Source organism: Coturnix japonica, chromosome 1 (assembly GCF_054131305.1).
Source record: "Coturnix japonica strain WE chromosome 1, WE-NBRP24, whole genome shotgun sequence".
NCBI lineage: Eukaryota > Metazoa > Chordata > Aves > Galliformes > Phasianidae > Coturnix > Coturnix japonica.
Genome location: NC_140663.1, coordinates 177,223,229 through 177,250,384, shown reverse-complemented (window position 1 = coordinate 177,250,384; position 27,156 = coordinate 177,223,229). Strand labels below are relative to the sequence as shown.

At 52.2% G+C, this 27,156-nt stretch overlaps 1 protein-coding gene across 1 annotated transcript in view; it reads left to right on the top strand.

The window, feature by feature from the left end:
- LOC107307205 (arf-GAP with Rho-GAP domain, ANK repeat and PH domain-containing protein 1-like) overlaps positions 1 to 27,156 on the top strand; it is a 103,691-nt gene that overhangs the window by 53,536 nt on the left and 22,999 nt on the right. Inside the window, exons 14-21 of the mRNA XM_085541624.1 lie at positions 1,584 to 1,766; positions 9,509 to 9,683; positions 18,058 to 18,192; positions 20,877 to 20,911; positions 21,071 to 21,171; positions 22,726 to 22,828; positions 24,024 to 24,219; positions 25,568 to 25,613. Coding sequence (XP_085397750.1) covers positions 1,584 to 1,766; positions 9,509 to 9,683; positions 18,058 to 18,192; positions 20,877 to 20,911; positions 21,071 to 21,171; positions 22,726 to 22,828; positions 24,024 to 24,219; positions 25,568 to 25,613 — 974 coding nt within the window. The remainder of the gene's footprint in view (positions 1 to 1,583; positions 1,767 to 9,508; positions 9,684 to 18,057; positions 18,193 to 20,876; positions 20,912 to 21,070; positions 21,172 to 22,725; positions 22,829 to 24,023; positions 24,220 to 25,567; positions 25,614 to 27,156) is intronic.

Genomic DNA, 27,156 nt, shown 5'->3' with positions numbered 1-27,156 from the left:
CCCCCACATTAATTCCCCCTCATTAATTAATTCCCCCCAATTAACTAATTACCCCTCATTAATTACCCCTCATTAATTAATTACCCCTCATAAATCAATTCCCCCTCATTAATTAATTCCCCTCATTAATAATTCCCCCTCATTAATTAATTCCCCCCATTAATTACCCCTTATTAATTAATTACCCCTCATTAATTACCCCTCATTAATTAATTCACCTTCATTAATAATTCCCCCTCATTAATTAATTCCCCCCATTAATTACCCCTTATTAATTAATTACCCCTCATTAATTACCCCTCATTAATTAATTCACCTTCATTAATTGATTCCCCCCAATTAACTAATTACCCCTCATTAATTACCCCTCATTAATTAATTCCCCCTCATTAATTCCCCCTCATTAATTAATTCCCCCTCGTTAATTTCTCCCTCATTAATTACCCCTCATTAATTACCCCTCATTAATTACCCCTCATTAATTACCCCTCATTAATTAATTACCCCTCATTAGTTCCCCCTCATTAATTACACCCTTATTTATTAATTACCCCCTCATTAATTCCCCCTCATTAATTCCCCCTCATTAATTAATTCCCCCTCATTAATTCCTCCCTCATTAATTCCCCTTCATTAATTAATTACCCCCTCATTAATTACCCCTCATTAATTCCCCCTCATTAATTAATTCCCCCCATTCATTAAGTACCCCTCATTAATTACTCCTCATTAATTAACTACCCCTCATTAATTAATTACCCCTCGTTAATTAATTACCCCTCATTAATTACCCCTCATTAATTACCCCTCATTAATTAATTCCCCCCAATTAACTAATTACCCCTCATTAATTACCCCTCATTAATTAATTACCCCCTCATTAATAATTCCCCCTCATTAATTAATTCCCCCCATTAATGAATCCCCCTCATTAATTCCCCTCATTAATTAATCCCCCCATTAATTAATCCCCCTCATTAATGAATTCCCCCCATTAATAACCCCCTCATTAATTACCCCTTATCAATTACCCCCTCATTAATTAATCCCCTCATTAATCCCCCATTAACCCCCCCATTAATTAACCCCCCATTAATTAACCCCCCATTAACCCCCCCATTAATTAACCCCCCATTAATTAACCCCCCATTAACCCCCCCATTAATTAACCCCCCATTAATTAACCCCCATTAACCCCCCCATTAATTAACCCCCCATTAACCCCCCCATTAATTAACCCCCCTTTAATTAACCCCCCATTAATTACCCCCCATTAATTAATCCCCCCATTAATTAATCCCCTCATTAATTAATCCCCTCATTAATTAACCCCCCATTAACCCCCCCATTAATTAACCCCCCATTAATTAACCCCCCATTAACCCCCCCATTAATTAACCCCCCTTTAATTAACCCCCCATTAACCCCCCCATTAATTAACCCCCCATTAATTAACCCCCCATTAACCCCCCCATTAATTACCCCCCATTAATTACCCCCCATTAATTACCCCCCATTAATTACCCCCCATTAATTACCCCCCATTAACTACCCCCATTAATCCCCCCCATTCATCCCCGCAGTTACTGTGTGTTTTACCCAACTCCGTGTCCAACCGATTCTGGGCCGCCCAGGTGCCGCCCACTGAGTCCATCAGTGCAATGAGCCACAGCGCCGACAGGGGGCGCCACATCACACACAAGTACCGGCACGGCAGGTACCGCCGGTACCACAACCTGTATGGGGACCAAATGGAGCTCAATAGGGTGAGACAATATGGGATGTAATGGGATACAATGGGGTGTAATGAGATACAATGGGGTACTATGGGGTGTAATGGGATACAATGGGATACTATGGGATCCTATGGGATCCTATGGGATACAATGGGATACTATGGGATCCTATGGTGTATAATGGGAGCCTATGGGATACAATGGGATGCTATGGGATCCAATGGGATCCAATGGGATACTATGGGATACAATGGGATCCAATGGGATACTATGGGATACAATGGGATACTATGGGATACTATGGGATACTATGGGGTATAATGGGATACTATGGGATACTATGGGATACTATGGGATACTATGGGATACTATGGGATACTATGGGATATAATGGGATACAATGGGATACAATGGGATACTATGGGATACAATGGGATACTATGGGATACTATGGGATACTATGGGATACTATGGGATACTATGGGATACAAGTACCGGCAGGGCAGGTACCGCAAGTACCACCCAATGTATGGGGATCAGATGGAGATCAATAGGGTGAGATACCATGGGGTACTATGGGGTGTAATGGGATACAATGGGACACAATAGGATACAAGTACCGCGAGGGGAGGTACCGACGGTACCACCCAATGTATGGGGATCAAACGGAGATCAATAGGGTGAGATACCATGGGGTACTATGGGATACTATGGGGTGTAATGGGATACAATGGGATCCAATGGGATCCAATGGGATACAATGGGATACTATGGGATACAATGGGATACTATGGGATACAATGGGATACAATGGGATACTATGGGATACAATGGGATACAATGGGATACTATGGGATACAATGGGGTACAATGGGATACTATGGGATACAATGGGACACAATGGGATACTATGGGATACAATGGGATACAATGGGATACTGTGGGATACTATGGGATAATATGGGATACAATGGGATACTATGGGATATAATGGGATACAATGGGATACTATGGGATACAATGGGATACAATGGAATCCAATGGGATATAATGGGATCCTATGGTGTGTAATGGGAGCCTATGGGATCCTATGGGATCCTATGGGATACTATGGGATACAATGGGATACAATGGGATACTATGGGATACTATGGGATACAATGGGATACTATGGGATACAATGGGATACTATGGGATACTATGGGATACAATGGGACACTATGGGATACAAGTACCAGCAGGGCAGGTACCGCAAGTACCACAACCTGTATGGGGATCAGATGGAGATCAATAGGGTGAGACAATATGGGGTATAATGGGATACAATGGGATACAATGGGACACAATGGGATCCAATGGGATACAAGTACCGGCAGGGCAGGTACCGGCGGTACCACAACCTGTATGGGGACACTACAGAGCTCAATAGGGTGAGATACCATGGGGTGTAATGGGGTGTAATGGGATCCAATGGGATACAATGGGATGTAATGGGATACAATGGGATACTATGGGATACAATGGGATACAATGGGACACAATGGGACACAATGGGATACAATGGGATACTATGGGATACTATGGGATACAATGGGATACTATGGGATACTATGGGATACTATGGGATACTATGGGATGCTATGGGATACAATGGGATGTAATGGAATCCTATGGGAAACAATGGGATACTATGGGATGCTATGGGATCCTATGGGATACAATGGGATACTATGGGATACAACGGAATACTATGGGATACTATGGGATACAATGGGATCCAATGGGATCCAATGGGATACAATGGGATACTATGGGATACAATGGGATACAATGGGATACTATGGGATACAATGGGATACTATGGGACACAATGGGATACAAGTACCGGCAGGGGAGGTACCGCAGGTACCACAACCTGTATGGGGATCAAACGGAGCTCAATAGGGTGAGATACTATGGGATACTATGGGATGTAATGGGACACAATGGGACACAATGGGATACTATGGGATACTATGGGATACTATGGGATCCAATGGGACACAATGGGACACAATGGGATACAAGTACCGGCAGGGCAGGTACCGACAGTACCACCCAATGTATGGGGATCAGATGGAGATCAATAGGGTGAGACACTATGGGGTACTATGGGGTGTAATGGGATACTATGGGACACAATGGGATACAATGGGATGTAATGGGATATAATGGGATACTATGGGATACAATGGGATACAATGGAATACAATGGGATACTATGGGATACAATGGGATCTATGGGATACAATGGGATACTATGGGATACAATGGGATACTATGGGATACAATGGGACACTATGGGATACAATGGGATACTATGGGATCCAATGGGATCCAATGGGATACTATGGGATATTATGGGATACTATGGGATGCAATGGGATCCAATGGGATACTATGGGATACAATGGGATCCAATGGGATACTATGGGATACTATGGGATACAATGGGATACTATGGGATACTATGGGATGCTATGGGATACTATGGGATGCTATGGGATACTATGGGATACTATGGGGTATAATGGGATACAATGGGATACAATGGGATACAATGGGATCCAATGGGATACAAGTACCGGCAGGGCAGGTACCGGTGGTACCACCCCATGTATGGGGACAGCACTGAGCTCAATAGGGTGAGATACCATGGGGTGTAATGGGATACAATGGGATACTATGGGATACAAGTACCGACACGGCAGGTACCGACGGTACCACAACCTGTATGGGGATCAGATGGAGATCAATAGGGTGAGATACCATGGGGTATAATGGGATACAATGGGGTGTAATGGGATACTATGGGATACAATGGGATCCTATGGGATACAATGGGATACAAGTACCAGCAGGGCAGGTACCGGCGGTACCACAACCTGTATGGGGATCAGATGGAGATCAATAGGGTGAGAGACCATGGGGTACTATGGGGTACAATGGGGTATAATGGGATACTATGGGATACAATGGGATACTATGGGATACAATGGGATACTATGGGATACAATGGGGTATAATGGGATACTATGGGATACAATGGGATACTATGGGATACAATGGGATACTATGGGATACTATGGGATACAATGGGATACAAGTACCAGCACGGCAGGTACCGCAAGTACCACAACCTGTATGGGGACAGCACTGAGCTCAATAGGGTGAGATACTATGGGGTACTATGGGATACTATGGGATACTATGGAATACTATGGGATGTAATGGGATACTATGGGATACTATGGGATCCTATGGGATCCTATGGGATACAATGGGATACTATGGGATCCTATGGTGTATAATGGGAGCCTATGGGATACAATGGGAGGCTATGGGATACTATGGCATACTATGGGATACTATGGGATATAATGGGACACAATGGGATACTATGGGATCCTATGGGATACTATGGGATACTATGGGATATAATGGGACACAATGGGATACTATGGGATACAATGGGATACTATGGGATATAATGGGACACAATGGGATACTATGGGATCCAATGGGATACTATGGGATACAATGGGATACAATGGGATACAATGGGATACTATGGGATACAATGGAATACTATGGGATACTATGGGATACAATGGGATATTATGGGATACAATGGGATACTATGGGATACTATGGGATACAATGGGATACAATGGGATACAATGGGATACAATGGGATACTATGGGATACAATGGGATACAATGGGATATTATGGGATACAATGGGATACTATGGGATACTATGGGATACAATGGGATATTATGGGATACTATGGGATACTATGGGATATTATGGGATACTATGGGATACAAGTACTGACAGGGCAGGTACACCCGGTACCACCCCATGTATGGGGACCAGATGGAGCTCAATAGGGTGAGACACTATGGGGTACTATGGGGTATAATGGGATACTATGGGATACAAGTACCGGGAGGGCAGGTACCGACGGTACCACAACCTGTATGGGGACACTACAGAGCTCAATAGGGTGAGAGACCATGGGGTACTATGGGATACTATGGGGTATAATGGGGTACTATGGGATACAATGGGATACTATGGGATACTATGGGATACTATGGGGTACTATGGGATACTATGGGATACTATGGGATACTATGGGATACAATGGGATACAATGGGATACAATGGGATACTATGGGATACTATGGGATACTATGGGGTACTATGGGATACTATGGGATACAATGGGATACAATGGGATACAATGGGATACTATGGGATACTATGGGATACAAGTACCGACAGGGCAGGTACCGCAAGTACCACAACCTGTATGGGGACCAGATGGAGATCAATAGGGTGAGATACCATGGGGTGTAATGGGGTGTAATGGGATACTATGGGATACAATGGGATACAATGGGGTATAATGGGATACAAGTACTGGCAGGGCAGGTAACGGCGGTACCACCCCATGTATGGGGACAGAACGGAGCTCAATAGGGTGAGAGACTATGGGGTATAATGGGATACTATGGGACACAATGGGGTACTATGGGATACAAGTACCGGCAGGGCAGGTACCGCAGGTACCACAACCTGTATGGGGACCAGATGGAGATCAATAGGGTGAGACACCATGGGGTATAATGGGATACAATGGGGTGTAATGGGGTGTAAAGGGATGTAATGGGATCCAATGGGATACAAGTACCAACAGGGCAGGTACCGGCGGTACCACAACCTGTATGGGGATCAAACGGAGATCAATAGGGTGAGATATAATGGGGTTTAATGGGGTGTAATGGGATACAGTGGGATCCAATGGGATACTATGGGATACAATGGAATACAATGGGATACTATGGGATACTATGGGATACTATGGGATACAATGGGATACAATGGGATACTATGGGATACTATGGGATGCTATGGGATACTATGGGATACTATGGGATACAATGGGATACTATGGGATACTATGGGATACAATGGGATACTATGGGATACTATGGGATACTATGGGATACAATAGGATACCATGGGATACTATGGGATACTATGGGATCCAATGGGATACTATGGGATACAATGGGATAATATGGGATGCTATGGGATACTATGGGATACTATGGGATACTATGGGATACAATGGGATACTATGGGATACAATGGGATATTATGGGATACTATGGGATACTATGGGATACAATGGGATACAATGGGATGCTATGGGATGCTATGGGATACAATGGGATACAATGGGATACTATGGGACACAATGGGATACAATGGGATACTATGGCATCCTATGGGATACTATGGGCTGCCCCCCATTAATAGGTTCCTATAGGGCTGCCCCCCCCATCCCCTATTAACAGGCTCCCATAGTGCTCCCCCCCCCTCCTACCCCCCATAGGAATGCAGCTCTGTGGGGTTGGCTGCAGTCCCGCCCCACAACGTCACCCACCCCACAACGTCACCCACCCCACAACGTCACCCACCCCACAACATGACCCACCCCATAACATGACCCACCCCACAACATCACCCACCCCACAACGTCACCCACCCCACAACGTCACCCACCCCATAACATGACCCACCCCACAACGTCACCCACCCCACAACGTCACCCACCCCACAACGTCACCCACCCCACAACGTCACCCACCCCACAACGTCACCCGCCCCACGTCACCCACCCCATAGTGCCCCTCCTCCTCCTGCATTCCAGCCCCGTTCAGTCCGCTCCACCCCATAACCTCCCCCCGACCCCATAACAAACCGACCCCATAACCAGCCGAACCCATAACCCTCTGACCCCATAACCACCTGACCCCATAACCATCTGACCCCATAACCACCTGACCCCACAACCACCTGACCCCATAACCACCTGACCCCATAACCCTCTGACCCCATAACCACCTGACCCCACAACCACCTGACCCCACAACCACCTGACCCCATAACCACCTGACCCCATAACCACCTGACCCCATAACAAACCGACCATAACCCTCAGACCCCATAACCATCTGACCCCATAACCACCTGACCCCATAACCCTCAGACCCCATAACCCTCTGACCCCATAACCATCTGACCCCATAACCCTCTGACCCCATAACCCTCTGACCCCATAACCATCTGACCCCATAACCCTCTGACCCCATAACCCTCTGACCCCATAACCATCTGACCCCATAACCACCTGACCCCATAACCCTCTGACCCCATAACCCTCAGACCCCATAACCATCTGACCCCATAACCATCTGACCCCATAACCCTCAGACCCCATAACCATCTGACCCCATAACCCTCTGACCCCATAACCATCTGACCCTATAACCACCTGACCCCATAACCACCTGACCCCATAACAAACCGACCATAACCCTCAGACCCCATAACCCTCAGACCCCATAACCATCTGACCCCATAACCACCTGACCCCATAACCCTCAGACCCCATAACCCTCTGACCCCATAACCATCTGACCCCATAACCCTCTGACCCCATAACCCTCTGACCCCATAACCATCTGACCCCATAACCACCTGACCCCATAACCCTCTGACCCCATAACCCTCTGACCCCATAACCATCTGACCCCATAACCACCTGACCCCATAACCCTCTGACCCCATAACCCTCAGACCCCATAACCATCTGACCCCATAACCATCTGACCCCATAACCCTCAGACCCCATAACCATCTGACCCCATAACCCTCTGACCCCATAACCATCTGACCCTATAACCACCTGACCCCATAACCACCTGACCCCATAACCCTCAGACCCCATAACCCTCTGACCCCATAACCATCTGACCCCATAACCCTCTGACCCCATAACCCTCTGACCCCATAACCATCTGACCCCATAACCACCTGACCCCATAACCCTCTGACCCCATAACCCTCTGACCCCATAACCATCTGACCCCATAACCACCTGACCCCATAACCCTCTGACCCCATAACCCTCAGACCCCATAACCATCTGACCCCATAACCATCTGACCCCATAACCCTCAGACCCCATAACCATCTGACCCCATAACCCTCTGACCCCATAACCATCTGACCCTATAACCACCTGACCCCATAACCACCTGACCCCATAACAAACCGACCATAACCCTCAGACCCCATAACCCTCAGACCCCATAACCATCTGACCCCATAACCCTCAGACCCCATAACCATCTGACCCCATAACCCTCTGACCCCATAACCATCTGACCCCATAACCACCTGACCCCATAACCCTCTGACCCCATAACCCTCAGACCCCATAACCATCTGACCCCATAACCATCTGACCCCATAACCCTCAGACCCCATAACCATCTGACCCCATAACCCTCTGACCCCATAACCATCTGACCCTATAACCACCTGACCCCATAACCCTCAGACCCCATAACCCTCTGACCCCATAACCATCTGACCCCATAACCCTCAGACCCCATAACCCTCTGACCCCATAACCTATGACCCCATAACCATCTGACCCCATAACCCTCTGACCCCATAACCCTCAGACCCCATAACCCTCTGACCCCATAACCCTCTGACCCCATAACCCTCTGACCCCATAACCACCTGACCCCATAACCCCCCCAACCCCATAACCATCTGACCCCATAACCATCTGACCCCATAACCCTCTGACCCCATAACCCTCTGCCCCCATAACCTATGACCCCATAACCCCCCTGTCCCCCAGGCGCTGTGTATGGCCGTGACCACCAGTGACGTGGCAGAGACTCAGTCCCTGTTGTTCTGTGGGGCCGACGTGTCCTGCCCCACAGGGGACCCCCAATGTCCCACCCCATTGATGCTGGCGCAGCGCAGCGGGCAGAGCCTGCAGGTGGAGATCCTACAGCACAACCTGAACACCGGTAAGGGATGGAAACCCTATAGGATCCATATAGGGCAGCCCCATATAGATCCTAAATAGAGCCTGCAGGTGGAGATCCTACAGCACAACCTGAACACCGGTAAGGGATGGAAACCCTATAGGATCCATATAGGGCAGCCCCATATAGATCCTAAATAGAGCCTGCAGGTGGAGATCCTACAGCACAACCTCAGTACTGGTAAGGGATGGGACCCTATAGGATCCATATAGGGCCACCCCATATAGACCCTAAATAGAGCCTGCAGGTGGAGATCCTACAGCACAACCTCAACACCGGTAAGGGCTGGAAACCCTATAGGATCCATATAGGGCAGCCCCATATAGACCCTAAATAGAGCCTGCAGGCGGAGATCCTACAGCACAACCTCAACACCGGTACGGGGTGGGGACATATAGCATCCATATAGGGCCACCCCATATAGATGGACCCCTATAGACCCTAAATAGAGCCTGCAGGCGGAGATCCTACAGCACAACCTCAACACCGGTAAGGGGTGGGAACCCTATAGGATCCATATAGGGCAGCCCCATATAGATCCTAAATAGAGCCTGCAGGCGGAGATCCTACAGCACAACCTGAACACCGGTACGGGATGGAAACCCTATAGGATCCATATAGGGCAGCCCCATATAGACCCTAAATAGAGCCTGCAGGTGGAGATCCTACAGCACAACCTGAACACCGGTACGGGGTGGGGACATATAGGATCCATATAGGGCAGCCCCATATGGGAGACCCCATATAGACCCTAAATAGAGCCTGCAGGTGGAGATCCTACAGCACAACCTCAGCACAGGTAAGGGGTGGGAACATATAGCATCCATATAGGGCCGCCCCATATAGGTGAACTCCTATAGGACCCATATAGGGCAGCCCCATATAGATGGCCCCATATAGACCCTAAATAGAGCCTGCAGGCGGAGATCCTACAGCACAACCTCAACACCGGTACGGGGTGGGAACATATAGCATCCATATAGGGCAGCCCCATATAGATGGACCCCTATAGACCCTAAATAGAGCCTGCAGGCGGAGATCCTACAGCACAACCTGAACACCGGTAAGGGGTGGGAACCCTATAGGATCCATATAGGGCAGCCCCATATAGACCCTAAATAGAGCCTGCAGGCGGAGATCCTACAGCACAACCTGAACACCGGTACGGGCTGGGAACATATAGCATCCATATAGGGCCACCCCATATAGATGGACCCATATAGACCCTAAATAGAGCCTGCAGGTGGAGATCCTACAGCACAACCTGAACACCGGTACGGGGTGGGGACATATAGCATCCATATAGGGCAGCCCCATATAGGAGACCCCATATAGACCCTAAATAGAGCCTGCAGGTGGAGATCCTACAGCACAACCTCAGCACCGGTAAGGGATGGAAACCCTATAGGATCCATATAGGGCCGCCCCATATAGACCCTAAATAGAGCCTGCAGGTGGAGATCCTACAGCACAACCTCAGCACCAGTACGGGGTGGGACCATATAGGATCCATATAGGGCCACCCCATATAGATGGCCCTATAAAGGCACTAAATAAGTGGCCCCATATAGGTGACCCCATATAGACCCTAAATAGAGTCTGCAGGTGGAGATCCTACAGCACAACCTCAGCACCGGTACGGGGTGGGAACATATAGGGTCCATATAGGGCCACCCCATATAGATGGCCCCATATAGACCCTAAATAGAGCCTGCAGGTGGAGATCCTACAGCACAACCTCAGCACAGGTAAGGGCTGGGACCATATAGCATCCATATAGGGCAGCCCCATATAGGAGACCCCATATAGGACTCATATAGGGCAGCCCCATATAGGTGGCCCCATATAGGCCCTAAATAGAGCCTGCAGGTGGAGATCCTACAGCACAACCTCAGCACCGGTAAGGGGTGGGAACATATAGGATCCATATAGGGCCACCCCATATAGGTGACCCCATATAGGTGGCCCCATATAGGCCCTAAATAGAGCCTGCAGGTGGAGATCCTACAACACTACATCAGCTTGGGTAAGGGATGGAAACCCTATAGGATCCCATATAGGGTGGCCCCATATAGGTGGCCCCATATAGGACCCATATAGGGTGGCCCCATATAGATGGCCCCATATAGATGGCCCCATATAGGTGGCCCCATATAGGCCCTAAATAGAGCCTGCAGGTGGAGATCCTACAGCACAACCTCAACACCGGTAAGGGGTGGGGACCCTATAGCATCCCATATAGGGCCGCCCCATATAGGAGACCCCATATAGGTGGCCCCATATAGGCCCTAAATAGGTGGCCCCATATAGGACCCATATAGGGTGGCCCCATATAGATGGCCCCATATAGGCCCTAAATAGGTGGCCCCATATAGACCCTAAATAGGTGGCCCCATATAGGCAGCCCCATATAGAAAACCCCATATAGGCGGCCCCATATAGGCCCTAAATAGGTGGCCCCATATAGGACCCATATAGGGTGGCCCCATATAGATGGCCCCATATAGGCCCTAAATAGGTGGCCCCATATAGACCCTAAATAGGTGGCCCCATATAGGCAGCCCCATATAGAAAACCCCATATAGGTGGCCCCATATAGGCCTTAAATAGATGGCCACATATAGGCCCTAAATAGATGGCCACATATAGGCCCCATATAGGAGACCCCATATAGGCCCTAAATAGAGCCTGCAGGTGGAGATCCTACAGCACAACCTCAGCACCGGTAAGGGGTGGGACCCTATAGCATCCCATATAGGGCCACCCCATATAGATGGACCCCTATAGGACTCATATAGGGCGGCCCCATATAGATGGCCCCATATAGATGGCCCCATATAGGCCCTAAATAGGTGGCCCCATATAGGCCCTAAATAGGTGGCCCCATGTAGGTGGCCCCATATAGACAACCCCATATAGGCGGCCCCATATAGGCCCTAAATAGGTGGCCCCATATAGGTGGCCCCATATAGACAAGACAACCCCATATAGGTGGCCCCATATAGACAACCCCATATAGGTGGCCCCATATAGGCCCTAAATAGAGCCTGCAGGTGGAGATCCTACAGCACAACCTCAACACCGGTAAGGGGTGGGACCCTATAGCATCCCATATAGGGCAGCCCCATATAGATGGACCCCTATAGACCCTAAATAGAGCCGCCCCATATAGATGGCCCCATATAGACCCTAAATAGAGCCTGCAGGTGGAGATCCTACAGCACAACCTCAGCATGGGTAAGGGATGGGGACCCTATAGGATCCATATAGGGCGGCCCCATATTGGTGGCCCCATATAGGCCCTGAATAGGTGGCCCCATATAGACCCTAAATAGATGGCCCATATGGACCCTAAATAGGTGGCCCCATATAGGCCCTAAATAGAGCCTGCAGGTCGAGATCCTACAGCACAACCTCAGCTCGGGTAAGGGATGGGACCATATAGGATCCATATAGGGCCGCCCCATATAGATGGTCCACTATAGGATCCCATATAGGGCAGCCCCATATAGATGGACCCCTATAGGACCCCATATAGACGGCCCCAAATAGGCGGCCCCATATAGGCCCTAAATAGAGCCTGCAGGAGGAGATCCTACAACACTACATCAGCTTGGGTAAGGGATGGAAACCCTATAGGACCCCATATAGGGCCTCCCCATATAGGTGGCCCCATATAGACCCTAAATAGATGGCCCCGTATAGGCCCTAAATAGGTGGCCCCATATAGGACCCATATAGGGCAGCCCCATATAGATGGACCCCTATAGGACCTATATAGGGTGGCCCCATATAGATGACCCCATATAGACTCTAAATAGGTGGCCCCATATAGGCAGCCCTAAATAGGTGGTCCCATATAGAGAACCCCATATTGGTGGCCCCATATAGGCCCTAAATAGATGGCCCCATATAGATGACCCTAAATAAGTGGCCCCATATTGATGACCCTAAATAAGTGGCCCCATATAGACAGCCCCATATAGACGACCCCATATAGGTGGCCCCATATAGACCCTAAATAGGTGGCCCCATATAGGCAGCCCCATATAGGCAGTCCCATATAGGGCCTAAATAGGTGGCCCCATATAGACAGCCCTAAATAGATGGCCCCATATAGGTGGCCCTAAATAAACGGCCCTAAATAGGCAGCCCCTATAGGCGGCCCCATATAGACAGCCCTAAATAGGCAGCCCCTATAGGCGGCCCCATATAGACGGCCCTAAATAGGCAGCCCCTATAGACGGCCCCATATAGACGGCCCTAAATAGGCAGCCCCTATAGACGGCCCCATATAGACGGCCCTAAATAAGCAGCCCCTATAGGCGGCCCCAAATAGACGGCCCTAAATAGGCAGCCCCTATAGGCGGCCCCATATAAGCAGCCCTAAATAGGCGGCCCCTATAGGCGGCCCCATATAGACGGCCCTAAATAGGCAGCCCCTATAGACGGCCCCATATAGACGGCCCTAAATAGGCAGCCCCTATAGACGGCCCCATATAGACGGCCCTAAATAGGCAGCCCCTATAGGAGGCCCCATATAGACGGCCCTAAATAGGCAGCCCCTATAGGCGGCCCCATATAGACGGCCCTAAATAGGCAGCCCCTATAGGAGGCCCCATATAGACGGCCCTAAATAAACGGCCCTAAATAGCCAGCCCCTATAGACGGCCCCATATAGACGGCCCTAAATAAACGGCCCTAAATAGCCAGCCCCTATAGACGGCCCCATATAGACGGCCCTAAATAGGCAGCCCCTATAGGCGGCCCCATATAGACGGCCCTAAAGGGGCGGCCCCATATGGGCGGCCCTAAATAACGGCCGGCCCCAAATGGGCGGCCCTAAATCCACTTCCTGGTTCCCGATGGAGGCTTTGGGTTTGGGATCGTTATGGGGTTTTGCTGCCTGCATGTGGGGTTTGGGGTACTAACAATGGGGTCCCTAAGGGGGTTATAACTTATAGGGTGGGATATGGGGTTTGGGGTCCCTATGGGGGATTCTGCCTTATAGGGTGGGATATGGGGCTGAGGTCCCTATGGGGTTTTCTATCCCATAATAAGGGATATGGGGCTGGGGTCCCCATGGGGTTTTGCTGCCCTATAGGATGGGATATGGGGCTGGGGTCCCTATGGGGTTTCTGTCCCATAATAAGGGATATGGGGCTGGGGTCCCTATGGGGTTCCTATGGGGTTGGGGTCCCTATAGGGTTTCTGCCCTATAGGGTGGGATATGGGGCTGGGGTTTCTATGGGGTTTCTGCCCTATGGGGTGAGATATGGGGTTGGGGTCCCTAAGGGGTTTCTGCCCTATAGGGTGGGATATGGGGCTGGGGTCTCTATGGGGTTTTGCCCTATAGGGTGGGATATGGGTTTTGGGGTCCCTATGGGGTCTTGTTGCCCTATAGGATGGGATATGGGGCTGGGGTCCATATGGGGTTCCTATGGGGTTGGGGTCCCTATGGGGTTTCTGCCCAATAATAAGGGATATGGTGTTGGGGTCCCTATGGGGTTCCTATGGGGTTGGGGTCCCTATGGGGTTTTCTGTCCCTTAATAGGGGATATGGGGCTGGGGTCCATATGGGGGTTTCTGCCCTATAGAATGGGATATGGGGTTGGAGTCCCTATGGGGTTTCTGCCCTATAGGGTTGGATATGGGGCTGGGGTCCTTATGGGGTTTCTATCCCATAATAAGGGATATGGGGCTGGGGTTCCTATGGGGTCCCTATGGGGTTCCTATGGGGTTGGGGTCCCTATGGGGTTGGGATCCCTATGGGGTTTTCTATCCCATAATAGGGGATATGGGGCTGGGGTCCCTATGAGGGTTTTGTTGCCCTATAGGATGGGATATGGGGCTGGGGTCCCTATGGGGTTTCTGCCCCATAATAAGGGATATGGGACTGGGGTCCCTATGGGGTTTCTATGGGGTTGGGGTCCCTATGGGGTTTCTGCCCTATAGGGTTGGATATGGGGTTGGGGTCCCTATGGGGTTTCTTCCCCATAATAAGGGATATGGGGCTGGGGTCCTTATGGGGGTTTCTGCCCTATAGGATGGGATATGGGGTTGTGGTCCCCATGGGGTTCCTATGGGGTTGGGGTCCCTATGGGATTTTCTATCCCATAATAGGGGATATGGGGTTGGGGTCCCTATGGGGGTTTCTGCCCTATAGAATGGGATATGGGGTTGGGGTCCCTATGGGGTTTCTGCCCTATAGGATTGGATATGGGGCTGGGGTCCCTATGGGGTTTCTGCCCCATAATAAGGGATATGGTGTTGGGGTCCCTATGGGGTTCCTATGGGGTTGGGGTCCCTATGGGGTTTTGTTGCCCTATAGGATGGATATGGGGTTTGGGGTCCCTATGGGGTTTCTGCCCCATAATATGGGATATGGGGCTGGGGTCCCTATGGGGTTTCTGCCCTATAGGAAGGGATATGGGGCTGGGGTCCCTATGGGGTTCCTATGGGGTTGGGGTCCCTATGGGGTTTCTATCCCATAATAAGGGATACGGGGTTTGGGTCCCTATGGGGTTTCTGCCCCATAATAAGGGATATGGGGCTGGGGTCCCTATGGGGTTCCTATGGGGTTGAGGTCAATATGGGGTTTTCTATCCCATAATAGGGGATATGGGGTTGGGGTCCCTATGGGGTTTCTGCCCTATAGGATTGGATATGGGGTTGGGGTCCTTATGGGGTTTCAATCCCATAATAAGGGATATGGTGTTGGGGTCCCTATGGGGTTCCTATGGGGTTGGGGTCCCTATGGGGTTTTGTTGCCCTATAGGGTGGGATATGGGGTTGGGGTCCCTATGGGGTTCCTATGGGGTTGGGGTCCCTATGGGGTTTTGTTGCCCTATAGGGTGGGATATGGGGTTGGGGTCCCTATGGGGTTTCTTCCCCATAATAAGGGATATGGGGCTGGGGTCCCTATGGGGTTTCTGCCCTATAGGATGGGATATGGGGTTGGGGTCCCTATGGGGTTTCTGCCCTATAGGGTTGGATATGGGGCTGGGGTCCTTATGGGGTTTCAATCCCATAATAAGGGATATGGGGCTGGGGTCCCTATGGGGTTCCTATCGGGTTGGGGTCACTATGGGGTTTATGCCCTATAAAATGGGATATGGGGCTGGGGTTCCTATAGGGTTTTCTATCCCATAATAAGGGATATGGGGCTGGGGTCCCTATGGGGTTCCAATGGGGTTGGGGTCCCTATGGGGTTTTCTATCCCATAATAGGGGATATGGGGTTGGGGTCCCTATGAGGGTTTCTGCCCTATAGAATGGGATATGGGGTTGGGGTCTCTATGTGGTTTCAGCCCTATAGGGTTGGATATGGGGCTGGGGACTCTATGGGGTTTTCTATCCCATAATAAGCGATATGGGGTTTGAGTCCCTATGGGGTTTCTCCCCCATAATAAGGGATATGGGGCTGGGGTCCCTATGGGATTCCTATGGGGTTGGGATTCCTATGGGTTTTCTGCCCTATACGAAGTGATATGGGGCTGGGGTCCCTATGGGGTTTCTGCCCTATAGGAAGGGATACGGGACTGGGGTCCTTATGGGGTTCCTATGGGGTTAGGGTCCCTATGGGGTTTCTATCCCATAATAAGGGATACGGGGTTTGGGTCCCTATGGGGTTTCTGCCCCATAATAAGGGATATGGGGCTGGGGTCCCTATGGGGTTCCTATGGGGCTGGGGTCCCTATGGGATTTTCTATCCCATAATAGGGGATATGGTGTTGGGGTCCCTATGGGGTTTCTGCCCCATAATAAGGGATATGGTGTTGGGGTCCCTATGGGGTTCCTATGGGGTTGGGGTCCCTATGGGGTTTTGTTGCCCTATAGGATGGATATGGGGTTTGGGTCCCTATGGGGTTTCTGCCCCATAATATGGGATATGGGGCTGGGGTCCCTATGGGGTTTCTGCCCTATAGGAAGGGATATGGGGCTGGGGTCCCTATGGGGTTCCTATGGGGTTGGGGTCCCTATGGGGTTTCTATCCCATAATAAGGGATATGGGGTTGCGGTCCCCATGGGGTTCCTATGGGGTTGGGATCCCTATGGGATTTTCTATCCCATAATAGGGGACATGGGGCTGGGGTCCCTATGGGGGTTTCTGCCCTATAGGATGGGATATGGGGCTGGGGTCCCTATAGGGTTTTCTATCCCATAATAAGGGATATGGGGCTGGGGTCCCTATGGGGTTTCTGCCCTATAGGAAGGGATATGGGGCTGGGGTCCCTATGGGGTTCCTATGGGGTTGGGGTCCCTATGGGGTTTCTATGGGGTTGGGGTCCCTATGTGGTTCCTATGGGGTTGGGGTCTTTATGGGGTTTCTGCCCCACATCCCCCCTTTATTTCAGTGCCCCCCAGCCCGGACTTTGGGGTCAATATGGCGGATCCCTACTCGGTGCTGCCCCCCATTGTGACCCACAGCGGGTTCCTCTATAAGACCCCGTCAATGGGGAAACCCCACAGCGACAGGAGGGGGGTGGAAGGTGAGTGTGGGGCTGGGGGGATGTGGGGCAGGATGTGGGGCAGGATGTGGGGCAGCCACCCTGTGCCCCACATATATGGGGGCTGGGGAGGGGGATGTGGGGCAGGGGGATATGGGGGTGGCACCCACTCTGTGCCCCACATATATGGGTCTGGGGGGGGATATGGGGCAGGATGTGGGGCAGGACACCCACCCTGTGCCCCACATATATGGGTCTGGGGGGGGGGGATGTGGGGCAGGAAAACGTGGAGGGGGGGACTGTGGTGCCCCATAGATGTGTGGGGGAGGATGTGGGGCAGGATGTGGGGCAGGACTCCCACCCTGTGCCCCACATATATGGGCGCTGGGGGGGGGATGTGGGGCAGGAGGACGTGGGGGGGAACTGTGGTGCTCCATAGATGTGGGGGGGGAGGATGTGGGGCAGGATGTGGGGCAGGGGGGCACACACCCTGTGACCCACATATATGGGTGCTGGGGGGGTAGGAGTGACTGTGGTGCCCCATAGATGTGGGGCTGGGGGGGGATGTGGGGCAGGAGGATGTGGGGGGGGGGTGGGATGTGGGGCAGGGCAATATGGGGGGGGGGGCACCCACCCTGTGCCCCACATATAGGGGTGCTGGGGGGGTGGGAGTGACTGTGGTGCCCCATAGATGTGGGGCTGGGGGGGGATGTGGGGCAGGATGTGGGGCAGGACACCCACCCTCTACCCCACATATAGTGGTCCATGGCTGCCCCATAGATTCTGTCTGCCCCATAGATTTCAACCGCCGCTGGTGCTCACTACGGGACGGGTGGCTTTGGGTGTCTATGGGTGCCCATAGATGCCTATAGATGTCTATGGGACCCATGGCTGCCCCATAGATTCACTCTGCCCCATAGATTTCAGCCGCCGCTGGGTGTGGCTGCAGGATGGGTGTCTATGGGTGTCTATGGGTCCCTATTGTTGTCTATGGGTCCCATGGGTGTGTATGGACGTGTATGGGTCCCTATAGATGTGTATGGGTCCCACAGCTGCCCCATAGATTCTCTCTGCCCCATAGATTCCCTGTGCCCCATAGATTCCCTCTGCCCCATAGATTTCAGCTGTCGCTGGTGCTCACTCCAGGACGGGTGTCTATGGGTGTCTATGGGTCCGTATGGGGTCCCGTTGGTCCCTATGGGTCCCATGGGTGTCTATAGGTGTCTATGGGTAACTATGGGTCCCACGGCTGCCCCATAGATTCCCTCTGCCCCATAGATTTCAGCCACCGCTGGGTCTGGCTGCAGGACGGGTGTCTATGGGTGTCTATGGGTGTCTATAGATGCCTTATGGGTGTCTATGGGTGTCTATGGGTCCCTTAGGTCCCTATGGGTGCCTATGGGCCCCACGGCTGCCCCATAGATTCCCTCTGCCCCATAGATTTCAGCTGCCACTGGTGCTCACTACAAGATGGGTGTCTGTCTATGGGAGTCTATGTGTGTCTGTGGGTCCCTATAGATGTCTATGGGCCCCATGGCTGTCCCATAGATTCCCTCTGCCCCATAGATTCCCTGTGCCCCATAGATTCTGTCTGCCCCACAGATTTCAGCCGTCGCTGGTGCTCACTGCAGGACGGGTGTCTATGGGTGTCTATGGGTCTCATTGGTACCTATGGGTGCCCATGGGTTCCACAGCTGCCCCATAGATTCCCTCTGCCCCATAGATTTCAGCTGTTGCTGGTGCTGACTGCAGGACGGGTGTCTATGGGTGTCTATGGGGTCCCATGAGTGTCTATGGGTCCCTATGGGTCCCATGGGTGCCTATGGTTGCCTATGGGTCCCATGGGTGCCTATGGGTCCCTGTGGGTCCCATGAGTGTCTATGGGTATCTATGGATGCTTATGGGTGCCTATGGGTCCCACAGCTGCCCTGTAGATTCTCTCTGCCCCATAGATTTCAGCCATAGATTTCAGTCTATGGGTATCTATGGGTGCCTATGGGTGTCTATGGGTCCCATGGGTCCCTATGGGATTCTATGGGTCCCCATGGGTGTCTATAGATGCCTATGGGTCCCATGGCTGCCCCATAGATTCCCTCTGCCCCATAGATTTCAGCCTCTGCTGGGTCTGGCTGCAGGACGGGTTTCTATGGGTGTCTATGGGTGTCTATGGGTGCCCATAGGTTCCTATAGATATCTATGGGTCCCACGGCTGCCCCATAGATTCCCTGTGCCCCACATGTTCTCTCTGCCCCATAGATTTCAGCCGCCGCTGGTGCTCACTACAGGACAGGTGTCTATGTGTGTCTATGGGTCCCTGTAGATGCCTATGGGACCCACAGCTACCCCATATATTCTCTCTGCCCCATAGATTCCCTGTGCCCCACATGTTCTCTGTGCCCCATAGATTTCAGCTGTTGCTGGTGCTGGCTGCAGGACGGGTGTCTATGGGTGTCTATGGGTGTCTATGGGTGTCTATGGGTGCCTATGGGTCCCATGAGTGTCTATGTGTCCTTATGGGTGTCTATGGGTCCCATGGGTGCCCCATAGATTCCCTGTGCCCCACAGATTTCAGCTGCCACTGGGTGTCTCTGCAGGACGGGTGTCTATGGGTGTCTATGGGTTCCTATGTGTTTCTAGGGGTTCCTATGGGTCCCATGGGTCCCTATAGGTGCCTATACGTGCCTATGGGCCCCACAGCTGCCCCATAGATTCTCTGTGCCCCACAGATTTCAGCCGCCGCTGGGTCTCGCTGCAGGACGGGTGTCTATGGGTGTCTATGGGTGCCTATGGGTCCCATGAGTGTCTAAGTGTCCCTATGGGTGTCTATGGGTCCCATGGGTGCCCCATAGATTCCCCGTGCCCCACATGTTCTCTGTGCCCCACAGATTTCAGCCGCCGTTGGTGCTCACTACAGGACGGGCTGCTGAGTTACTACGAGAGCGAACGACACCCGGCCCCGAATGGGGAGATCAGGATCAACGACGTCGTGTGTCTGGTCAACAACCCGCCCCACAGCCACGGGTACGACCCACTGCGACCCATAGAGACCCATAGAGAACCATAGAGACACATAGAGACCCATAGGGACCCATAGAGACACATAGCGACCCATAGAGACACATAGCGACCCATAGGGACCCATAGGGACCCATAGCGACCCATGGAGACCCATAGAGACCCATAGCGACCCATAGAGACCCATAGAGACCCATGGAGACCCATAGTGACCCATAGGGACCCATAGAGACACATAGAGACCCATAGGGACCCATAGAGATCGATAGAGACCCATAGCGACCCATAGAGATCAATAGAGACCCATAGAGACCCATAGAGACCCACAGCGACCCATAGAGACCCATAGCGACCCACAGCGACCCATAGAGACCCATAGCGACTCATAGAGACCCATAGAGACCCATAGAGACCCACAGCGACCCATAGAGACCCATAGAAATCCATAGAGATCCATAGAGACCCATAGGGACCCATAGCGACCCATAGAGATCCATAGAGACCCATAGCGACCCATAGACACCCATAGCGACCCACTGCGACCCATAGACACCAATAGAATCCTCCCCATGGGGTGTTATTGGGGTCATAGAGGGGGTTATGGGGGGGGGGGTACAATGGGGTGACCCCCAAAGGAAGGGACCCATAGGACCCAAACCTGCCCCATAGCGACGCACTGTGACCCATAGAATTGGCCCCATGGAGGAGCTATGGGGTGTTATGGGGTGATATGGGGTGTTATGGGGCAGGGGTACAATGGGGTGACCCCAATAGATGGGACACATAGGACCCCAAACCTGCCCCACACTTGGGGGTCCCAACCATCCCCTATGTAAAGCTATGGGCACAATGGGGTGACCCCAATAGGAGCTGACCCTTAGGACCCCAAACCAGCCCCATAGCGACCCATAGAGACCCACAGCGACCCATAGCGACCCATAGAATGGGCCCCATGGAGGAGCTATGGGATGATATGGGGTGATATGAGGGGGTTATGGGGCTATAGAAGTGCCCCATAGCCCCCCATAACCGCCCCATATCCTGCCCCACTCCTGCCCCATAGCTGCCCCTATAGAAGTGCCCCATAGAACCCCAGAGCTGCCCCATATCCTGCCCCACTCCTGCCCCATATCCCACCCCACACCTGCCCCATAGCTGCCCCATATCCTGCCCCACTCCTGCCCCATAGCTGCCCCTATAGAAGGGCCCCATAGGACCCCATAGCTGCCCCATAGCCCCCCATAACCGCCCCATATCCTGCCCCACTCCTGCCCCATAGCTGCCCCATATCCCACCCCATAGCTGACCCCATCCCACCCCACTCCTGCCCCATAGCTGCCCCTATAGAAGTGCCCCATAGAAGCCCATAGCTGCCCCATAGGCCCCCAGTAGCTGCCCCATAGCCCCCCACTCCTGCCCCATATCCCACCCCACTCCTGCCCCACAGCTGTCCCATAGCTGCCCCCCATCCCACCCCACTCCTGCCCCATAGCTGCCCCATATCCCGCCCCACTCCTGCCCCATAGCTGCCCCATAGCTGCCCCACATCCCGCCCCACAGGCTGCCGTTCACCTTCGAGCTGTACCTGGACTCGGAGCGGCTCTACCTGTTCGGCCTCAACGACCCCAATGAAGCCCAGCAATGGCTGCGATCCATCGCCAAGGTACGACCCACATCTATGGGGCAGGTGTGGGGCTGGACCCATAAGTAACCCACATAACCCCCTATCCTGCCCCATATCCCTTAATGCCCCACATAACCCTCTATCCTGCCCCATAGTGCCCCATATAACCCCCTATCCTGCCCCTTACCCTGCACAACGTAGCCCCCTATCCTGCCCCCTATCCTGCCCCATATCCTGCCCCACATAACCCCCATCCTGCCCCATATCCCTTAATGCCCCACATAACCCCCTATCCTGCCCCATAGTGCCCCACATAACCCCCTATCCTGCGCCATATCTGTGCCCCACATAACCCCCTATCCTGCCCCATATCCTGCCCCACATAACCCCCTATCCTGCCCCATATCCTGCCCCACATAACCGCCTATCCTGCCCTATATCCTGCCCCATATAACCCCCTATCCTGCCCCATAGTGCCCCATATAACCCTATATCCTGCCCCATATCCTGCCCCACATAACCCCCTATCCTGCCCCAATATCCTGCCCCATATAACCCCCTATCTTGCCCCATAGTGCCCCATATAACCCTATATCCTGCCCCATATCCTGCCCCACATAACCCCCTATCCTGCCCCATAGTGCCCCACATAACCCCCTATCCTGCCCCATAGTGCCCCATATAACCCTATATCCTGCCCCATAGTGCCCCACATAACCCCCTATCCTGCCCTATATTCTGCCCCACATAGCCCCATATCCTGCCCCATAGTACCCCATATAACCCTATATCCTGCCCCATATCCTGCCCCACATAACCCCCTATCCTGCCCCATAGTGCCCCATATAACCCTATATCCTGCCCCATAGTGCCCCATATAACCCTATATCCTGCCCCATAGTGCCCCACATAACCCCCTATCCTGCCCTATATTCTACCCCACATAGCCCCCTATCCTGCCCCATAGTACCCCATATAACCCCCTATCCTGCCCCATATCCTGCCCCACATAACCCCCTATCCTGCCCCATATCCTGCCCCATATAACCCCATATCCTGCCCCATATTGCCCCATATAACCCACTATCCTGCCCCATAGTGCCCCATATAACCCTCTATCCTGCCCCATAGTGCCCCACATAACCCCCTATCCTGTCTCCTATGCTGCCCCATATAACCCCATATCCTGCCCCATATTGCCCCATGTAACCCTCTATCCTGCCCCACATCACAGTCCTTGGTCCCCCCGTGCCCCGATCATCTCCTGACCCACAACTTCGACCGCCTGGGGAAGCTCCATTACAAAGGGGGGCTGAACCTGGAGCCCCCCAAGTTGGCCTGGTTCGCACTTGTGGGGCACACGCTGTGGGTCTGCCCCATAGACGGGCAGGAACAAGAGGCCGTTCAGCTCAGGAAGCTGCAGGAGCTCAGTAAGTGATGGGGGTCCTATGGGGTGATGGGTCCCAGTGTGGGTCTGACCCCTTCTCTGCCCCACTGATGTGGGTCCTGCCCCACTTATGGGTCTCTTGTCCCCATTTATGTGTCTCTTCCCCCACTTATGGGTCTCTTGTCCCCACTTATGGGTCTCTTTTCCCAACTTATAGGTCTCTTGTCCCCACTTATGGGTCTCTTCCTCCACTTATGGGTCTCTTCCTCCACTTATGGGTCTCTTGTCCCCACTTATGGGTCTCTTTTCCCGACTTATGGGTCTCTTGTCCCCACTTATGGGTCTCTTTTCCCGACTTATGGGTCTCTTTTCCCAACTTATAGGTCTCTTGTCCCCTCTTATGGGTCTCTTCCTCCACTTATGGGTCTCTTCCTCCACTTATGGGTCTCTTGTCCCCACTTATGGGTCTCTTTTCCCGACTTATGGGTCTCTTGTCCCCACTTATGGGTCTCTTCCCCCACTTATGGGTCTCTTCCCCCACTTATTGGTCGCTTGTCCCCACTTATGGGTCTCTTCCCCCACTTATGGGTCTCCTGTCCCCACTTATGCGTCTCTTGTCCCCACTTATGGGTCTCTTGTCCCCACTTATGGGTCTCTGCCCCCCACTTATGGGTCTCCTGCTCCACTAATGGGTCTCTTCCCCAATTATGGGTCTCTTGTCCCCACTTATGGGTCTTTCCCCCACTTATGGGTCTTTCCCCCACTTATGGGTCTCTTGTCACCACTTATGGGTCTCTTCCCCCACTTATGGGTCTCTTCCCCCACTTATTGGTCGCTTGTCCCCACTTATGGGTCTCTTGTCCCACTTATGGGTCTCTTTCCCTACTTATGGGTCTCTTGTCCCCACTTATGGGTCTCCTCCACTCACTTATGGGTCTCCTGCCCCACTTATGGGTCCTGCCCCACTTATGGGTCTCTTCCCCCACCTATGGGTCTCTTGTCCCCACTTATGGGTCTCTTCCCCCCACTTATGGGTCTCCTGTCCCCACTTATGGGTCTCCTGTCCCCACTTATGCGTCTCTTGTCCCCACTTATGGGTCTCTTGTCCCCACTTATGGGTCTCTGCCCCCCACTTATGGGTCTCCTGCTCCACTAATGGGTCTCTTCCCCAATTATGGGTCTCTTGTCCCCACTTATGGGTCTTTCCCCTACTTATGGGTCTTTCCCCCACTTATGGGTCTCTTGTCACCACTTATGGGTTTCTGCCCCCCACTTATGGGTCTCCTGTTTCACTTATGGGTCTCCTGTCCCCACTTATGGGTCTCCTGTCCCCACTTATGGGTCTATTCCCCACTTATGGGTCTTTTCCCCCCTGTGTGCTTTGCTTGCAGCCATCCAAGGGGACAACGAGGTGCTGGTGCTGGTGGAGAGGAGGAGGTAAAGGGGGAGATGTGGGGCAGGAGGAAGGAATATGGGGGGCAGAGGAAGGAAGGAACCATGGGGAACCATTGGGGAACCCTTGGGGAACCTTAGAGAACCTTGGGGAGACCCATGGGGAACCCTTGGAGGATCCTTGAGGAACCCTTAGAGAACCATGGGGAGACCCATAGGGAACCATTGGGGAACCATTGGGGAACCTTAGAGGAACCCTTAGAGAACCATGGGGAGACCCTTAGGAGACCCTTGGGAGACCATTGGGGAACCCTTGGGGAACCTTTGAGGAACCCTTAGTGGATCCTTTGGGGGAACCTTTGAGGAACCCTTAGTGGATCCTTGGGGAACTATGGGGGAACCATTGGGGAACCCTTGGGAGATCCTTGGGGAGACCCATGGAGGACCATGGGGGGGATCCTTGGGGAGCCCTTGGAGGACCTTGGGGAGACCCATGGGGAACCCTTGGGGAACCTTTGGGGAACCTTAGAGGAACCTTAGAGGAACCTTAGAGGAACCCTTGTTGGATCCTTGGGGACCCCTTGGATGTACCCCCGGGTGGGCTCTGACTCCCGGGTGCCCCCAGGACCCTGTACATCCATGGGGAGCGGAGAACCCTTGGAGGATCCTTGGGGAGACCCATGGGGAACCATTGGGGAACCTTAGAGGAACCCTTAGAGAACTATGGGGAGACCCATGGGGAACCCTTGGAGGACCCTTGGGGAACCTTAGAGGAACCCTTGTTGGACCCTTGGGGAACCCTTTTAAGATCCTTGGAGAACCCTTGCAAGATCCTTGGGGAGCCCTTGGAGGACCTTGGGGAGACCCTTGGAGAACCTTTGGGGAACCCATTGGGGAACCTTAGAGGAACCCTTAGAGAACTATGGGGAGACCCTTAGGAGACCCTTGGGAGACCCTTGGGGAACCCTTGGGGAACCTTAGAGGAACCCTTGTTGGATCCTTGGGGAACCCTTGGAGAACCATTGGGGAACCCTTGGGGAACCCTTAAAGAACTATGGGGAGACCCTTGGGCAACCCTTGGAGGACCCTTGTTGGATCCTTTGAGAACCCTTGGAGGATTATTGGGGAACCTTTAAGGAACCCTTCGGGAACCATTAGGGAACCTTAGAGGAACCCTTGTTGGATCCTTGGGGACCCCTTGGAGGATCCTTGGGGAATCCATTGATGAACCATTGGGGAACCTTAGAGGAACCATTGTTGGATCCTTGGGGAACCCTTCAGGAACCCTTAGAGAACCATGGGGAGACCCTTGGAGAACCCTTGGAAGACCTTTGTAGGATCCTTGGGGAACCCTTGGAGGATCCTTGGGGAGACCCTTGGGGAACCCTTGGGGAACCTTAGAGGAACCCTTAGAGAACTATGGGGAGACTCTTAGGAGACCCTTGGGAGATCCTTGGGGAACCCATTGGGGAACCTTAGAGGAACCCTTGTTGGATCCTTGAGGAACCCATTGGTGGACCCTTGGGGAACCCTTGGGGAACCTTAGAGGAACCCTTGTTGGATCCTTTCGGGGAACCATTGGGGAACC